Source organism: Hippocampus guttulatus, chromosome 11 (assembly GCF_054856545.1).
Source record: "Hippocampus guttulatus isolate MCC_2025c chromosome 11, RoL_Hgut_1.0, whole genome shotgun sequence".
In the NCBI taxonomy this organism is placed as follows: domain Eukaryota; kingdom Metazoa; phylum Chordata; class Actinopteri; order Syngnathiformes; family Syngnathidae; genus Hippocampus; species Hippocampus guttulatus.
Window position 1 is genome coordinate 11,918,500 of NC_141271.1, and position 18,565 is coordinate 11,937,064.

The 18,565-nt window shown below is 39.8% G+C and overlaps 1 protein-coding gene across 6 annotated transcripts; it reads right to left on the reverse strand.

Annotated features, from left to right (window-relative positions):
• Positions 1-291: 291 nt before the first annotated feature.
• Positions 292-17,901, reverse strand: LOC147198094 (muscleblind-like protein 2a). Of its 6 annotated transcripts, none has more exons than XM_086123450.1 (10): positions 17,642-17,901; positions 11,128-11,633; positions 10,260-10,424; positions 9,973-10,170; positions 8,734-8,979; positions 7,280-7,333; positions 6,840-6,996; positions 6,462-6,602; positions 5,836-5,871; positions 292-3,545 (listed from the first exon to the last, which is right to left on the reverse strand). In XM_086123450.1, the coding sequence occupies exons 2-10, from the start codon at positions 11,287-11,289 to the stop codon at positions 3,433-3,435; spliced, it is 1,272 nt and encodes a 423-aa protein (XP_085979576.1). In that variant the 5' UTR covers positions 11,290-11,633; positions 17,642-17,901; the 3' UTR covers positions 292-3,432. The 6 variants fall into 6 exon arrangements, with proteins under 6 accessions (XP_085979576.1, XP_085979573.1, XP_085979571.1 ...); XM_086123447.1 differs by lacking the exon at positions 6,462-6,602 and adding an exon at positions 4,835-4,929 and having other exon boundaries at positions 17,642-17,899; XM_086123445.1 differs by lacking the exon at positions 6,462-6,602 and having other exon boundaries at positions 17,642-17,900.
• Between the last annotated feature and the right edge of the window lie 664 nt (positions 17,902-18,565).

Here is an 18,565-nt window from a genome sequence, read left to right on the forward strand (position 1 = left end):
TTCAAGACCTGTATTGGGGTTTCTGGAGTATGGTTTCAAGCCAGCTTTACGCCTTCAAAGTAGAGTTTATAGCCAGGGTTAAGGTTTCAAATTAAGGTTGCAAGGACAGTGTTACAGTTGCAAGTCTGTGTGTGTGTGTGTGAGAGAATCTTCCTTTCATCAGCTTTCTTAAAAAGGTACATTTAAAAAGGATGCCAACTTTTAGCCCATCCCGTATAGAGTTCAAAAAGTGTCCAAATGTTTTTAAGGCATAACAATAATGCATAAATAATGTAAAAACAAGAAAAGCAGTACATGGCAACATTGCCTTTACGTGGACAGTGTTTATTGACAATATTAGAATTTTATAGACTGTAGAAATCACTATTCACATGAAATGGATAATCATACAGTAAAATAAGCGCCACTATTATATGAGAAAATGAGGACAAGTTTAAAATTAAATCCACTGATGGAACAAATCAATATTAATCTAACCATTTATAGCAGTACGACATCATCATCATCATAAAGCATTTCTGAAGACTGAGTGACATTTTCAGTCTCGATCAGACATCATTTCCCAGAGTTGTGTCTTCTTTTCTTTCGACAAGCAAAGTGAAATTAAATGCAAAAAAAAAAAGTATGCGTTGATGAATAAGGCAACAATCACAATTTTTTAAAAAAAAGCATATTTTCTCTTATCTTGACTGCTATGGAAGTGCTTGAAAGAAACTTCACATCAGAAATTCTCAATCAAAACACTAACAAGTGGATTATTTAAAATGCACACCACCATACCAAAAAATTTGTTATTATGCACTGGATAGTTTCACCGTCATAAAATGTATACAATCACAGCGACGACAGACATCCGTAGTTTGTGATGAGTTCAAAGGTGAACGCTTATTACTCTACCACACACAATGCACTTTGTTACGTCAACAATTCTATGGTCTTATTCTCCCGACACTCCACCCGAACATCAAACGACAACTCGTCGGAAGCAAATGAAATCCCTTCCTACTTTTTTCTCTCTTATTATTTGAAGAATCTCAATGAAAGTCAACTTATAAGAAGTTACATTCACGGACAACCCCGGACTAAGTTCTGGCATGTTCTCGGTTAACGTTACATATAAGAGCTTATAAGTCAAAACATTTTAAATAGAAATTACATCATGGAGAGGAAATAACAGAACAACTTAATAGATTGTCTGAATTAATCAAACATAGTCATGCTAAGCAAAAAAAACCCAAAACAAAACAAAAAAAACTTAGGAGGGGCATATTGATGGAGTAATTCTTTATCAAGAATTGCATGAAATTGACGGATGAATTAATCATGTCTTTAAGCAATTGAGACCGAATGAAGGGCCGTCTCGGGCTGGGTACACATATACTGATTTTTAACCTGTCAGCATATTAGACTGGTCAACAATTTTTTCCCTAATCTTTTACTCGGTGAGGCAAATCATATTTTCTCAATTATTTTTTGTGCTGGTTCTGAATCTGCCCTCGTTTTTTTAGAGTACATCAGGTTTACAAAATAATAATATGTAATTTTGTAAAATATTTTTAATTATTATGAATTTAAGAGTTTGGTTCAGCAACAGGCGTTTTCAGGTGTGTGTGTGTGTGTTTTAATTTTGTGAACTACCCTAGCTAAAAAGCACAAGGCATAGTAAAATCCAGACTGCGCAAGCTTTCACAGGTCACAATTAAAAACACAAAATGAAAATCTCAAAAACCTAACGTACTGGGGGGGGGAAGCAAAGCCAATTTTGAAATCAGTGTCAAAAATATATTTGGGGAGACATGAAGTCATCTCTGGTTGAAATTTTCCAATGACCAGTATTCTCAAAATGTGAGGAAAAACATCCCCACTTTGCTTCCTGCTCTTATTGTGTCGTGAGTCTCCTGTACCAAACCAGCTGTTGGCGTTGACCACAACACCTAAGGCTTTGCGCTCCTGAACAGTGGACTGGTTGTTTAACATTTACGACAGTCAGTCCTGACCATTTTCTGAACAGATCAGGGAGGAGGAACATTTATAAATAAAACAAAAAACCTATGTTTCCAAATCTTAACCAATTTTCAAAACGTGGCAAGCCTCAACACTTGACGAGGACAAAATCTGTTGGTGTGTGCTGACTGCTCTTATCTTGTGAGGTGTACACGAGATGGCCAATAGCTCACATCACACCATTGAAAACCACGTGTCAGTGTTGACCGCACACAAAAAGCTTTGTGATTAGAAATATTGAGAAGTTGTTCCTGCTAGCTGCATTATTATGCCCAATTTGAAACTGGCATGGAAAGAGATATGCAGAATGTTAAACAATGGTAATTAATCCCAATGGTCGATCCACCTAATACAATCAAATGCCCATCCCAAGTGAACATTTTAAAAGTTTATAAAATTGAGGAATAAAAGTAACAATCGACATATTTAACACAATGTCCTCCATTTTGTCTTCAGAAACTAAACTGAACATCCTTCGTTAAATTTTTCTAATAATCTGCACATTCAACTACTTAATAAACTTTGTCGTGTGGGCAAATGGGAACTACAAAGTCATCTTAAATATGAAAGAAAATATAGAGAATAATTCTTAATGATAATGAAGGTACATAAATATTCATAAAAGTCTTCACAAAGCATTTAAGACATGTTCACAACTTTCTAGATCTGATTTTTTTTTTTTAAATACAGGACAATGTCATTCGAAGCCCCTTAAATATGACAACTCTTTAGGCACTTGTAACTTTCAAGACTTAACAGTTACAATAATAGTTCAGTCCTTGCAGGATTACACTTCTGTTTGACTATACACTGAATAAACTCTTTACGGTTATGTAAAATGCCTATCAATCGGACCCATCATTTAAATATTAGCTTTTGAGGGGAAAATTCATCCGTGCCCTTAGAGAGCACATTCGAGTAGGTCGACAGTGGCAAACAGACTTTCAATGCAATGCAAAGGCACACCAGGTGGAGGAGCACTGCTCACTGGAGATAAAAGCCTGTCCACTGAGGGCCATATTTAAATTGATATAATTTAAAATAAGTGCTTAAAGCAATTGAATCTGGCACAAGGTCAAATAATCATGACAAAGAAACGACGCACACAAGAAAGTGAACAATCTCTAATATGGTTGTTACCCCTTTACGACGGGGACTACCATGATAAACACACTTCGGACGTGACTATTTACATCATTTAAATTTCAGCTAACATTTCCTGTTAGTATCATCCAGTACATTGCTGTTCATATGGTTCTAACTACCGTTATGTTACCTTTTCCCCAGTTGTTTCGATGAAAAAAATGCAACGCAGATGATTTACACTGGCAAACGCATGTAGAGTATGTCCATGCGTAGGGTCTCGTAGTGTGACCTTGATGCAATACCGTACTCTACGTGGTCATGTACTCCACTTGTGGTGCTTGATCAGCATGCGGCTTGCTGCAGGTGACGTATGCAATGAACAGTGTATGTACAGATGGGCTGCTCTGGATCTTTGTGGCACCGAGTCCTGGTTCTGGTGGTTACTTGAGAATGATCTGTTTCAGAAAGGGTAGAAACATGAAAACGATGTCCAAGTGCTCTTAAATATCCGTCAAATGTTGCAGAGATAGAAGAGATTGGGGTCAAATGTGTCATTTTTTTCCCCATTTTGCCAAACCATGTGAAAGCCAATGGGTAAGCAGTGAGAGATACTTTGAGTCCCATTTTTCTGCAACAAAGCCCAAATCGAGCCCCTTGGTATTGAGTATCTGCCGATAGAGATTCCAATTAGATCTTAGCAATGTATTAAAATGAATGTTGTCAGCTGTAACATCGTATGCGTAATTCTTATATTTGAGAGGATTTGATTTTTTTCCCCAATCATTAACAATATATTTACTGTACGTCATGTGGGGGGAAAAATGTGTGTGTCAAAGCAGCTGCATAGTTGGAAGGAGAGCGCTAAACTCTAACCAGTGGGGAACCAGTTTAATGGTTAAAAGTTGTGAATAACTTAACTTTTGTTCTATTATTTGAAGGTATGCTGTGTGTGTGTGAAAATGTGTCACATTTTCTCACCAGTCGCTCTTTGAACTCTTGTCAATGCTGTAGAGCGAGCTATTTAACCGCACTATACAGTATATAAAATATATAAGGCATGGCACACTAAGTTTGTATTATTTTTTGGGCTTGCCCTAACTGTCGTTTGTGTAAGCAAAATGTCTCGACAGATTACTACGTGCATTTTTTTTCTTAACAAGCTGCAGATGAGCACAAAAGCTTGTGGCAATTTATTTCTCCCTCAGGCCAACACACACTCTGGGGAGCGACACTTTCTGGGAGGCACCGACCACAACAGAGAGCACTGTGCATAGCTGCAGATAGACTGTTGCCTAAAGCCAGCTCGACCACTGTTACTGTCACTATCAAAAAAACTGGCGCTAAAAAACCCAACACTTTACATTGTTTAGTATAAAAGTAAGTAAAAGTATAAAACTCCACCTCCGAATCCCTACTGCCCCCTGCAAAAAAAATTAAGAGGGTCCCCTGCATATCCTCACAACCCAGGAGAGCATTTGGTAAATCCTGCAATCGTGGTAATGTGAAAGACGGTGAGAAAAGCAAATAGGAGTGTGAAAATTGACACACAGGTGTTTGCAGATGTCTACAAGCATTGCCTGTCCTCGAAGAAGTAGCTGATCGACGGGCAACATGAAGCTCAATGACAGCCGATGCAAGCAGGGACACGAAGCGACTCCTTCAATGTAAAAGAGCCCAAGGTTGTCTTGACTAAAAGCTTTGAAATGAAACCCAAAAAAAAAAAAAAAAAAAAAAAGGAGCAAACCTGATTGGCTGGTGCTGTTGCTGCGTAGGGGACACTTGTGGCGGGAGAAGTTGCTGCAGAGACACTAGCAGGCGTAGCACTGTACATCATGGGGACTGGCTCAGGAAGGGGGAACCATGGAAGCAATGAAAAGGCAGGTGGAGCATTATGGTAACCATAGCGACATGTGTCTGTCTCTTATTTTTTGCCAGGCAAATACAAAATGACGTTAGCAGCAAGGCGTCACTGGGTTAGAGCTGCAGCTGGCATGAGATTACACGGCAGAGCGAGGCAGCGGGGAGAATATAAAGAAAGGGCTGATGTAGGGACAATTAGGACTTTTATTTGACATCTGAGGAGCAACAAGTACAGCAGCACCACTAAATATTACCAAAGCTTTTTTTTACTATTAAAAATAGTAATAAATACATTAACTAATAACACTCTTGTAAAATGTTGAACGTACACTCATCAGCCATGTTGTGCACACCAGCAAAATGAATCCATTCGAATATGTCAACTTATACGCATCACAATGAATTTGATTGTCATGGAAAAAGTCATCCATTTCAGAAGTACAATTCAAAAAATGTAACTCATTTGATTCATGAAACACTTTTTCCTAGTTAATTTTGATATTTGATGAATATGGCGTTTGCATGAGCTTTAAGCTAGCTCTCTAAAAATCCTAAAATAGTCTGTGCATCACTATCTGTAAGTTTCACTTTTTGAATTCAAGTACTAAAATACGTTTTTACTGTGATGTGTGTGTTTAGTGGCTGACGAGTGTATATGAAAAGCACACATTTCAAAATTTGGCAAATTTTTCCTTTTTTGTCTTTCCACAAATGTTATTGCTTATTCATAAATTGTACTTCTAAAAGCTGAGGTAATACCTTAGAAAATATTAATGCCATATAACATGTAGACAAGAGTGCAAAGACAGCATTGAAATAAAATCGTGTATCGTCAATGTGATTTTATGGTTTTGCATTTGAGTGAGCTTCGCCTGAGGTACTTACCTATGCTGTTCGCAGGAGTCATGCAGAAAACAGACCCTGTGTACATACAATGGAAAGAGATGGAATTTTAATAAACTATCTGCTTGTTTCTCTTGTCAACTGTTACGAGCTGCGAGTTGCTTATGAAAAGAAAACATAAGAAATTACAGTAGGGCGGTCAAGTCAGCGGTTGTCATGTCAACTGCAATGTTGCTAGGTAGCAGCCTTTATCTAGGTTGCTCCTGCTTGCTGAATGGCAGTGTGTGTGTTAGATGACTGCAATGTCACAATGGTTGAAAAACAGTCTTGGCTGATTGTGTTCATTAGCGAGGAACAAAGTCATTTCGTTTCACCTCTGTGAAATTAAGCGTCCAGCTTTAAGTGAGGTTACATAAGTGAAAGAGGCCTCTCAGCATGTAGAAATCAGCTCTGAGGAGTTTTTGTTTGTTTTTTACTGCAGGTTTGGACCCAGACATATTGGAGCCCACCCCAATGCATCTCATCCACCCAATTAATCGCGGCCCGTTCTCAAGCTCGTCTTGGACTCCACCACAACAGCAGAATGTCACTGCTGTTGTGACACTCTTCATGAAGTTTGCTGCATCTGGCCATTTAGAAAATTCACATCTACTTTCTGCCATACTTACAGTGCCCTGTTCGGCACTCTGTTCCTATCCTGCCTGCCTGACTTGTGCTCTTCCCTGGCTCTCCTGCTTCAGATCCTGTTTCCTGCCTGCCTGGACCCAGCACCTGGATTCCTCTGACCCTCTCTGAACAGGAGACTTTCCCTCCAGCCACAACAATATTCACATGTGACAATAAATATCTCTGCATCATAACCTGCTGTTGATCTCTCATACCTGTACGTGGGTCCTCCTCATAAACTGTTTAATTGGAGCTCCTTAGTGCGCCCAATAACTATGAACTTTAACGTATACTCAGGTATAGTCAAATTTCCAAAGCTAAGTAATGACCTGCTTGCACATTTCTTGATGGAAAACCCTGGTGAGTGACTTGATGCGTACCTGCAGGGTAGAAGGTGGCCGTGGGCTGCTGCAGCTGTGTGCTGGCCAGAGCCTGCTGGTAGTGCAACAAACTGGGGCTGAGCAGCGAGCTGGCCCAGTTGCTCTTCTCCAGGGCTGCCCTCTTTGGTAGCGGTTGCAGGATGCTGTGCGGGAAGCCCTGAAAAGCACACACCACCATTCATTTAAGCACATATCCTTTATGATTTGGTACTCAATAAAAATAAATAAGTAAAACATAACTACAACATAACAAGAAATGTAACTGTTAATTACACAGCATGCACTGATGGTTTCAGGATACAAATACAAATGGAAATAATGTATCACATTAAATCTATTGAGATTGACACAAATGAGATTACAGAAAGCTCACAGTGACGAAACGACATGTTATCACAGTATCATTTACTGGCTACATGCAAAGCAAAAGGTGAAAATACCAGGTCTACAGTTGCCTCGAGGGGTCGCTTCATTGCTTTGGCAGTCGACTGAGTCTTTTAAGAGCAGACAGCGAGCACATGATGGCAGTGGGCCAATGGGGGGTCAAGCGTATTAACATACAGCAAGCAGAGGTGCATCATGGGGGACAGCGTTGTGCATAGATGAGAAGGGGGAAAACAAAAATAAGCTGAATGTAGTATACCACATAAAACACAGTTTGCATGCACAGTAACCACTCACTGTCTAAAGATAAACACCTGACGGTCGGCGTGTGCCGTTGAGTATTCAGTGGATTTACAATTCTACAAGATCCATCATTTCAGAATAGATACTGTTGCAGTCTTTGTTAAACACTAATAATGGGAGCTGTTAAAAATATGGCGGCATGGAGTAAACCAGCATGTGTTTATGGGAGCAATGCATTAGGGACGGGCATAATAACTGTTTAGTCGATTAATTGATAGGTAATTGAGCAAAATCAAGTGTCTATTCATTTTGTCTAAAAGCAACTGAGGCAAAATGGAATGCATGACTGGCTGAAACTAGCAGGGCACTGTTGATTCAGTCTTAACTAGTCTGTGGCCTGAAGAATAACAGGGACAACTGACACTCGCACAGAAACAGAAGTTCCAAACATTCAGTGAACGACGAGATAAAATGTTCCCTTCCCTCGATTGCAATCCATCACAATGAATGGGGGAAAAAAAGGAATAGCTAGTATACCCAGCTAGTGAAGTTAGCGTGCTGGCTAGTGTCATTAGCATGTCATCATCTTGAGCTCTGGACTAAGCTCATGTTGACGTGTTTCGATTTCTGAATGAGAACCAGTAATCGGTCGATACCTATTGATACGATTCTGTTTCAAGCAAAGTCAGGCCTCATATATTCTTGAAACAATTATAAATAAATAAATTCCATTCAATTGTTACTTTCCCCTGTGGCCGAATTTAGTTACATGCCTCTCCTTACAATACATAATACACCATGTCATTGAAAATAAAAGCCAAGTTTCGCACAAAGATACTGTATTAAAACATCATAACATAACATAGACTCTATTTAGCCGTGTTATCAGACGACCAAAATGAGAGGCACGTTAGGGGTTTTAGTGCAACAGCAGCTATCTCATATTTGTTTGGTACACAGGTATGATAGGAAGCTAAAATTACCCCGGCTGTAAATATTGAGAGCCATGCAGTAAAGTCAAACAAAAGTGAAAAGGAGAAACAAATACGATGGTTTACATTTTAAACAACACAGATGGTCTATGGAGAACATGTATAGCACACATAAATACCACATTTTGGTTAAACTCTATGATTTACATTCTGAATTCATTTTATAGCTAAATACAACTGATACTTAACATGTTATAGAGTTTAAAGTACAGTATATAGACATAAACATGAATTCAAATGAGCTCATTGTTGAGGGACGGACATGGGTGTCTTACCACGGCTGCAGCTGTGGCCTGGGCCGCCATGGCTGTCTGATGTTGACCGGATTTAATTTTGGCCTGCAAGTGCGCAGGTGGGTGAAAATACTTGCACTTGTCGCGGCTGCAGCGGCTCTTGATGTAGTCCATGCAAACGGTGACGGTGTTGTCGACGGTGTCAATCATTGGGCTGTCGCTAGGGTGGGCGAACCGGCAATCGGTCTCTCCTCGAGCACATGTCCCTCGCTGGAACTCACGACATACCTGCAATCAGAGTCACGTAGCGACAATCGATCAGAATTGGAATGTCTCTTTTCTTTGGGAAATGTGGACAAGTTGTTCAATATTCAATATTATGATCTGAAATGTGTGTGGTCAACGACAAGTTCGGCTCAAGTAAGGGACACATGTCACACCTCTGCAGTTAATTAAATCAAGGGTTGACCCTTATTGATGCTTAGTACCCTTTGCAGTTGACCAAATAAACGCCTCCCCTCTTACAAATGTCCCTTAATACATAGACACACAGTACCATCCCTTTAACTGACAGCTTAAGCAACAACAGACACCCGGCACTCACCGCAGTGAATTTCATCAAGAGTAAAGGGAATAAAGAGTACGACTCCGTGGGTATAGGAACCGGACCTTGTGAATATTGAGGGGGGGTTTTTTCAGCCAAAAATTTGTCCAAAAAAACTGTGGGAAAAATAGCAAAAACTCATGAACATTCAATCCGTGTTTTCTAAGAAAAACAGGGCAAATGAGGAATATGAAAAAAAACCGTATAATATTTATATATGTACCTGTATATATGTATCTATCTATATAATGATTATTTATTTATTTATTTGTTTATTTATTTATTGTGAATTATGTTGTGGTCGACTGTATTCTGGTTCTCAAATGCCTAGGAATTTATCTAAAATTACATTGAAATGTATTCCTCAATTCCTCTGGGGTTGGCAGGTGATGAAAAGGTTTCGTTTTGCTCACGATACAGCCGCATTGTTGGTTAGCCATTTTTCCTGAGCTGCTTGGGTGTGTAGAAATATATCTATGTCGCAATGCCACCTCAATCTGATTGGGTCATTTTGACACCTTCTGTATTTCGATCAGCTATTGCATAGCAAACGACAAACCACATATATGACAAACTTAAATAAGGTCCCACTGTCACATACTCATTTAGACCCAACATGGGCATAAAACGAACAACCAATCAAGCAGCATGTTAGATTGTGCTGGCTTCGACTGTACCTCCAGTTTGTCAGTGCGCTGGAGCTTCTGGGAGGGCGAAGAAGAGGAGGAAGAAGGCGAGCTCTGGACCGTGACAGGCGGGCTCCCTGAAACAAGAACCTGACTGCTGGGGAGAATGTCTGTGGGAAGTAGGCCGATCCCGTGGCTTAGGGGCGTCAAGTAGGAACCGTAGCCGAGACCAGAGTTAGTGCCAAGACCCTGTGTCGCAGGAAATGAAGGCTGTGAGGTAATAGGACCAACATTCGGTTGAAACGTGGCATTGCTCTTGTTCAGTGTGGGGGACTCACCACAGACTGCAGACTGGCTGTAGGGATCATGATCTGCATCTGCTGTGCGAGCACTGCAGCTGCTGTCTTCTGCTGGATGAGATTGTTGCGGCCGTTTATTTCCAGCTGAGTTTTTAAGTGTGAGGGCGGATGGAGGTACTTGCAGTTCTCTCTCGAGCATCTGCCCTGCATTTGGAGAACGGCAAAGGATGTACAATAAGCTGCTTTTAATTTTAATTTTCCCCTCTGAACGCAGGTTTCTCGGCAAGATTCCACTCTTGGAATCGGCCATCGGTGATTGTCAACACACTCCTACACAGCCGCAGTGGTGTCATTAGTGTATTTGTTGCGATGACGTGGAAGCTAGGTACCGTGTGTAATATGTGAATTTTGACTCGCAAAATGCGATGTAAAAACCGCTTATTTTGATCCTTGTCATACCCCTAATTGGTGCCTGGTCATTTCCCTATGGACAGTACATGAGAGAATCTGGTCTTTTTGTTCAAAAATGAGCATTTCAGTACATACTGCGATTGTTGAATTGTGTGGTTATCTTTGACTTCAATGCCAAATGTCTACATAAAGGTAAATAATGCTTAGTCACCTTCAATGCTTTGCATGGGCATCTGTATTAGCCACATGAGACAAATACATGACGCTTCAAGTGTCTTGACACTCTTAGCCTGGGGTGTAGTGCTGCTGGCTAACATCTAAAAAGAGATCAGTTCAGGATGTTTGCTTCAAATGAAAGTCATGGGACCCTTGTTTTGAGATCACATGGCAAGCCAGAAGCCATTAGCGGACAAAACAGCTGATAGTTAATAGCCACCAAAACCTCTACTTTCTAGCAGCAACAGCACTGAAAACTGAACAATGTGATCTTTCTTACTTTTAGCGAGTCAAAGCAGGCGATGACCCTCCCATTTTCCACTTGGCAGCTCTTTGGCGGATGAGCAAATTTGCATTCCTCGTCACTGCGTGAACAGTTTCCTCGCTGAAACTGCCGACACACTTCCAGGGTCAGCCATTTTGTGTCTCTCCCCGACGCCATGTCCAAAGGTTTTTGATCATAAACAGTTCTTATTATAAGACAATCACAGTGCTGAAAGCGGAAGGCCGATCACAGTCGTCTCCTAAAACAAGAGGATAAGTCCTCCATGAGCTAGAGCTAGAAGGGGGGGTCGTTGAGCTTGGAGATCACACGTCCGTTGAACACCACCACTCATTGGCTTTTCTTTGGAAACTATGCAAGACCAGTTCCTTCTTTAGACCATGATCCTATTTTGATGATGTGCAAAGTAGGAGCCCTCAGATGCCGTTTCTGGAGTCAAAGGAAAAACAAGCTTTCCTCAAAGTTCAAGCTGAGGAATTCTTCGAGGCACTTATACTGGCGAGCTGGAAGACATAAAAACAGAAATATTACTTGCTTATTGGTCTAACTTTGACAAAATCACACATGCCCACTCAGAAATTTACTTTAGAAGTAATAAGGCAACGGACCTTAAAGTGCATTGTCCAAATGCTTTTGAACCGCTGCAATATTGAGGTGAGATGGATAAAATGGCTGGGATTCCCAAATTGTATTTGAGTGAAATTTTAAAATTCAGATGGGAGTTCTTCATTCGTCTTGTAGTAACAAATGACAAATCCTTAACACACATTACTGAAACCACAGTTCTTTAATAAATCATACGGCTGTACAGAACAACTTTATTTTACACTACAATCACGCCCTTTGGCTCAACTACAACTCTGTTCTACTGTTGCTTCTCAGCCATCTCTATTGATACATACTGTACACATACAGTATGTGTAGCTTACTGTCAGAGATTACAAAATGGTAATCGTCACAGCCCAAAAAAACTTGTGGGTCATCTGTGCATCATATATATTAGACTGCACGTGCACCTTTAACACAAGTTAAATGAGATTCCTCCAGGAGCACTACTGGTGCATGACAGATTATAAAATAGTGGAAGGACTATTCAAATTCATGCGTGTTATAGTAAAGGCAAGTCTGCTATGTTCATAGTCGATTGTTTGTGACAGCTTATGTATAGTAAATGTCAGTGCAGAACATAATGTATAGAAGTAAGTTTGTATCCCGTGGGCTAATATGACGTCTGGTGATCCCTGTTGTAGTGTAACTGTGTCTGCAGTTCATACTGTTTCGTGTTCTGACTGACTGTGTTACTGACTGACTGAACTAACCAAGTATTGTGTAATAAGCCAAGTTATTTAGAAAACAGATATCAGTACGTGCAACTCAACAATAAAAAAACGAATCAACTAAAAATCACTCACGGAGTTCCTCAGGGGTCAGTGCTTGGTCCAAAACTATTCATCTTATATATAAATGATATCTGCAAGGTCTCAAAACAATTTAAATGTGTCCTATTTGCTGATGATACAACTTTCTACTGTTCTGGAATAAATCTGAAACAGCTCCTGACAACCGTAGAAAACGAATTAAACAAATTAAAAAACTGGTTCGACAGAAATTAATTGTCACTTAACCTGAAAAAATCGAAGTTAATTGTTTTTGGCACAAGACCAATCAAACACCAAGCTAAAATTATGGTAAACTCAATTGAGATAGAAAGAGCGTATGAAACCAAGTTTCTCGGATTAGTAATAGACTCAAAACTATGTTGGAAGCCACATATCGATAACGTAAAAAGAAAAATAGCCAAAACCGTAGGGATCCTCTACAAAACCAAGGAAGTGCTAAATAAGAGATCTTTGTACACATTGTACACTTCATTATTATTACCATATATGACCTACTGTGTGGAAATATGGGGAAATGCCTGCAAAACAAACACACTCCCTATTCTCAACCTACAAAAAAAAGCAATTCGAATTATTAATAGATCAAAATATACGGAACCCACAAATCCACTATTTATCAAATTAAATACGATGAAATTTTATGACCTGGTTGACTTTAAAATCGCCCAATTAATGTACAAAGCACACAATAACCTGCTCTGCCAAAACATTCAGAAGTTTTTCGAAATTCGAGAAAGCAGCTATGATTTAAGAGGTACCAACTTATTCAAAAAACTCAAAACAAGAACAAACATCAAGCAAAGAAGTGTATCTATCAAAGGTGTTAATCTGTGGAATAATCTCGAAACGGACCTGAAAATGAGTAAATCGCTTGCTGAGTTAAAAAACAAATTCAAAAAAATAGTACAAACAACCTACATCAATCAGAGTTAAAATGATAAATTCAAAACATTAAATATAATGATAAATCAGAACTAAGTTGATAAATAGAGAAAGGTATATAAATATCCATTATGAATTTAAGAGAAAATTGACACAAGAGTGTCAGGGTGTGGAAGTATATAATCCCGATACAAACCAAAAGTTGTAAAAATATCACGGTTAAGGGTAAAGTATGAGCCTTAATGGAGACTTCTTTCTTCTTACTTTTTTCTTTTCTGATTGATATAAAAATGATTTATTAGATACAATCACATAACGGGGTAGGACTAGATAAGTTTTTTACTTCTTCCTACTCCCTTGAACATAATAACTGTGTTGAATGAAGATTGATTTCTTTCTTTTTACTTTTTTTATCTACCTTATTTTCTGTCAAATTATTACTGTATATATGTTTTATGTTCAATAAACAAACAAACAAACAAAAGTTTCTTTGTAATGCTGTCATGAATATGATTTCAGGGTTGTTGCAGCAGCAGCAGCTGTCGTCATGGACACACTTTTTGAGATATGGCCATGGACAGAGCATGACCCAGATAAAGAACGGGATCATGATTCATGATCAAAAGTTACTCAATTTGTTACCAAAGACGCACACAAAATTTAATCAATCACTTCACAACTTTTTTTCCACAAAAAATATATCCCGTTTCACCTCCAGATCATAATCAAGCAGTAATCGATTCCTCTTGGTGTCTTATCAAAGACAGGCATTAATTTTCATCAAAATTCTTTAACAACACATCTAAATACAGACCATATTTCCTTAAATAGACCAACTTCAAATAACTCTATTCTAACAAACAAATGCCAAACCTCAAATAATTGCCTCCTGAAATATAGCTGGCGCCAGTGGATGCTTGTGTTTACCTTTAACATGACTGATACCACCATGCATTTCAGTTTTAGATTTTAGCGCATCACACACCACCTGTTGGGCAGATGTAGCATATGTAAAGCTGAAGTTTAAAGTTTCAAAGAGAAACTTTGACATTTTGCCCATGTCTGCACACAGGCGATAACGTCCTAATAACAGTCTTAGTCTGGATGTACACTACATGGTTTAAGTGACACAGTTCCGATTGTTCACTTTCGAGTTGGCCAACAGAATCATGGCAGTGTAACAATAGAACAAAGAGACCGTATTAAGCGTGTAACAATATATTATGGAAGGCAAAATCTGCAATCCTTTAAGACATAAGCCCATGTCGCCTTTTAAACGGCACAACCGCAACACGCCCTATCTAACTCCATGGGCTATTTTCATCGGCAGAGCATGTGAGCTCAGGCATTAGAACTGTTGCATCTTGATGTTCATGGAGGTGCAAGTCATCTTGAGCATGGACAGTGGATTTGGTAGACCACTCTTGCACCATATTGGGCGTTCCGATGGATCAAGGGCATTGTCCCCCCCTCCCCTCCCACCCAAGTGCACCTGACAATTTGATAAGATAAGAAATCATTTATTAGTCTCGCAATGGAGAAATTCCCAATTCACAGCAGCAAAGTTATGAAAGGAAGAAGTAGAAGAACAAAATATAGGAGCTGCTGGAAAGGTAGCGACTCTCGCAGCGCCTCTTGAAGTCAAAATAACACAACACAACACATAATACACAGACAGTCGTGCAATCTTAATCACTTTTCCTGCATACTTTGTTTGTTTCAGTTATAGATGAAAGAGGAGAGGATCAAAGTGTCCTTTCACCAGTGGATCAGAGACGTCATGCTGAAAATGTGCACACACGTCTGCTACAAGCTAAGTTTCTAAGTTGATGGCTGAAAGTAGACTAAATATTACGTCTACTGGAAGCAGGTCTAAGTTGTGGCGCAGGTAGTGTAAGGAGATTTTTGTGAATTTAATAGGAGACAAATTCTGCACTCGAAGAAAGTATGTGGTGGATGTCATCATATTTCATTCATAAATATGACAACAACATGAATAAAACCACCTAAAATAATTAAATAAATAAAGTCGTTGATCGCATTATTATTATCATGTTTATTATAATTACACCCCTGGCCGCCGCATAGCTACCAAAGATGGAATGGGGTATCACACACGAATGATCGGGGTTGAAGGCAGTCTTCAAGGCCCAATTTAACATCATGGAGATCTTTTTACAGTTCCTTATAAATTGATGTTGTGTGTGTCACACTCCTTTATGGACTCTAACGAGTCTGTTTATGCTTCCGCTATGAAATCCGCGGACCTCTCCTGCGCTGAATTTAAAGGGAGTGCAAGGATCTAACCACGACGGCGCAAACATCTGTCTCCACGTGTCTACGAAAACACCACAAGAAAAATAACTGCATCCATGCACACAGTCAGAACACGCTTTCCACTAGGTTGGCGCTGGGCACGAAAATAGGGCCCCCAAAGTTTGTGCCTAGGTAGAACTGCGTATTATATGACTATTTTTCTGGTGACGGTCAAATGAGTAAGAAGAACTAGCATCACTAATGCTTATTCTGTTCAACTACACACAGTGGAGTGGAGGCGAGAAACTGATAAAGAAGACTGGCTTCACTACAAATGACCCTGAAATTGAAGACCATCCAAGCTTATTTACGTCAGGTGTATGGGAGCTTTACGGCTACTTGGGTGAGAACCCACACTAACTGCCAAAGATGCTTATAAAAATTTCACAGTCACACAGAGGACCAACTTAACGCCAAAATAAAGTGTAATATCTGTGTTATGTATGACTGTTTTCTTCCATGTTGTGACTGTTTCATGTTTTCAGATGTGCGTCACTAAAAACTTTCTTGGAAACAGTATTTTTTTTTTTTTAATCTGGGCAATCTATCAGAATTCAGCACTTAAGCAGTGTAAATCTAGCCTCCAGAGAACAAGTTTGCTGTGAAGTTACGTGCCAAATGCGCCATGTTCATTGTGACACCGAACATCTTTCACCGTTTTTGCATTGCTTAGTTAAGGTTGACTTCCATTTCTAAAGAACACAAACATGGTAATACGATGTTTAAACACACACGCAGTGTTACTCAAACACAAAACAGGATACACACTCCTGTATTGTACTTAGCCATGTGACACACAGGAAGTTAAGGCTAGGGGAGAAAAATGGATCAGCTAGCACATATAGTGCATGCTGAGAAGTTGGCTTGACAAACACGCAGGTTTTCGTTCGCATTGGTAGACCCGAAGCTTACTGTCGCATGCCATCGTGAAATCCCGGTGCACACAACAGCATTCCTTTGAGGAACAAGTCAGGAAATGAGTCAGAACAAGTGACTTTACCTACCCAACTGTCCTTGCTTGTATGCAGCGCGGTCATACACAACTTCAGGGGCACAGATTTAAAAAGATAATCAACACGTATGAAAGAAAAAAAACTCAGTGAGCAAAGCATTTCCTTTTCGACAACTGGGAAACTGGAGCGACTGAGTCCAACATTCCCAGCCTCCCCCTTTCCTGCCGGGAAGACCCTCCCAGTCTGGAATGGACCAATTGGAAACAAGAAAGGGATACATACAGAGGGTGAAAGGTGCCTGCAAAACACTGCTGCCTCTTGGAATAAAAACTTTCCTTTACCACTGATGATGGAATGTCATGCCACTGAAAATAATGTAAACTTGATTAAATTTAAGGAGAAAACCATGGTAAATCTTTTAGTAAAGAGCATTTGTGATAAACGTAATTATTGGCACAACACAAGAGTTTGCGTCCTCACAAGACACATCAAGAATTTGTTTCCACTTAATATGAAAACATGTGATGTCTCCTTTGATGGATCACCGTACATATTTGCTTTGCCTATGCGGTTAATGTGCAGCACTCAACCTGGACACAATTTAACCTCTGTGAAAACAACTCCCTGCTTTAGACCAGATAACATTGCGTTCAAAACACACGTTCAGGATGCACCAATATAAGAATTTCCATTTTAGACCCGACGACATGCCACTCAGACGACGCAACGTCACCGTTGCGACGTCAAATGGGAACTTGAACGGCGTCATTGGCTTATTTTTTTTAACTTCCTCACTATAACATTGGGCGTATTTTTTTCCAAGTCACGATAACGATTCTGATTCTGACGTAGCATTTAGCATTAGCACCGCAGGGACTGGGCCCCCACGTTCTTAATGACGACATATTAGCATTTAGCTTGATGCTAACTCCGGTTAGCCAGGGGCGAGAAGTTGCTTACCTCATCGCCGCGGAAGAACCGCTGCCCGCGGTGTTGGTGGGAGCAGGAGGAAGGGAGGGGGGTCATACGGCGCCGATTACACCGCGCCACAACTCGGACACCGCACATAAAACCCAACCGTGAGGCCCGAAACTAACGCTCGACAACCAGTTGATGTTGAGCGAAACGGGAGCTAAAGTGTCTCGTACAACTAAGGGGACGTCATTTTCCAACGGCCATTACTTTGTGACATGACACAGCTTTGAGCAACAAGCTCTTGACAGCTTACTGTACAGTCGTCGATGTGATGTCATGGAGGGGTCTGTTAACGAGCCGTGAAACGTAAAAAACGTTAATAATTCACCTTAGATGGTGTCCTATCAACCATATGAGATTAATTTCAGGTTTAATTTAAATGTCTACTATATTAAGCAATTTCAATGAAAAAGATGTACACATTCTAAAATGTTTAAGTGTGCCACCCCTCTAGAAATACAGAGTGGTTCGGTCCACACGAAAGCCAGGAGGCTCGAAGGGCAAAGGGGTTCCTTGTTACCAAGGGAACAGCAATAAATCCATGTGAGGTTTGTTTTATTTTGTATTATTATAAGCATTTAAATCATGTCTCTTTTATTTTCATAGTTTACATTTCAGAATCTTGCTCGAGTGCACACGTACTAACAGAATGCATCATTATGCAGTTAACATTAAAAGCTTTTTTTTACACACTTAAACTTGCACTTCGTCAATAGATTTATGAATTGCAGATATGATGAGCGCGTAATGTGTGAGGACAGTGTTCACAGTGTTTCAGTTTAACGAGTCAAGGTCAAACGAGACAGATGCTAACACTACAGAGAGGAAGGATTTTGATGAAATGTTTAACAACAGTGTGCGCTGTATGAGTACAAATGCAAATGTTACATTAAGGAGTTAAAAAAAATT

Excerpts from the sequence above, each read along its gene's own strand:
- LOC147198094 (XM_086123450.1), bottom strand. The coding sequence starts at position 11,289 with ATGGCGTCGGGGAGAGACACAAAATGGCTGACCCTGGAAGTGTGTCGG. Across the intron at positions 10,171-10,259 it reads CAGCCAGTCTGCAGTCTGTG|GGTCTTGGCACTAACTCTGG; the intron begins GTGAGTCCCCCA and ends CCTGCGACACAG. Across the intron at positions 3,546-5,835 it reads GACTCCTGCGAACAGCATAG|ATCATTCTCAAGTAACCACC; the intron begins GTAAGTACCTCA and ends TTTCTGAAACAG.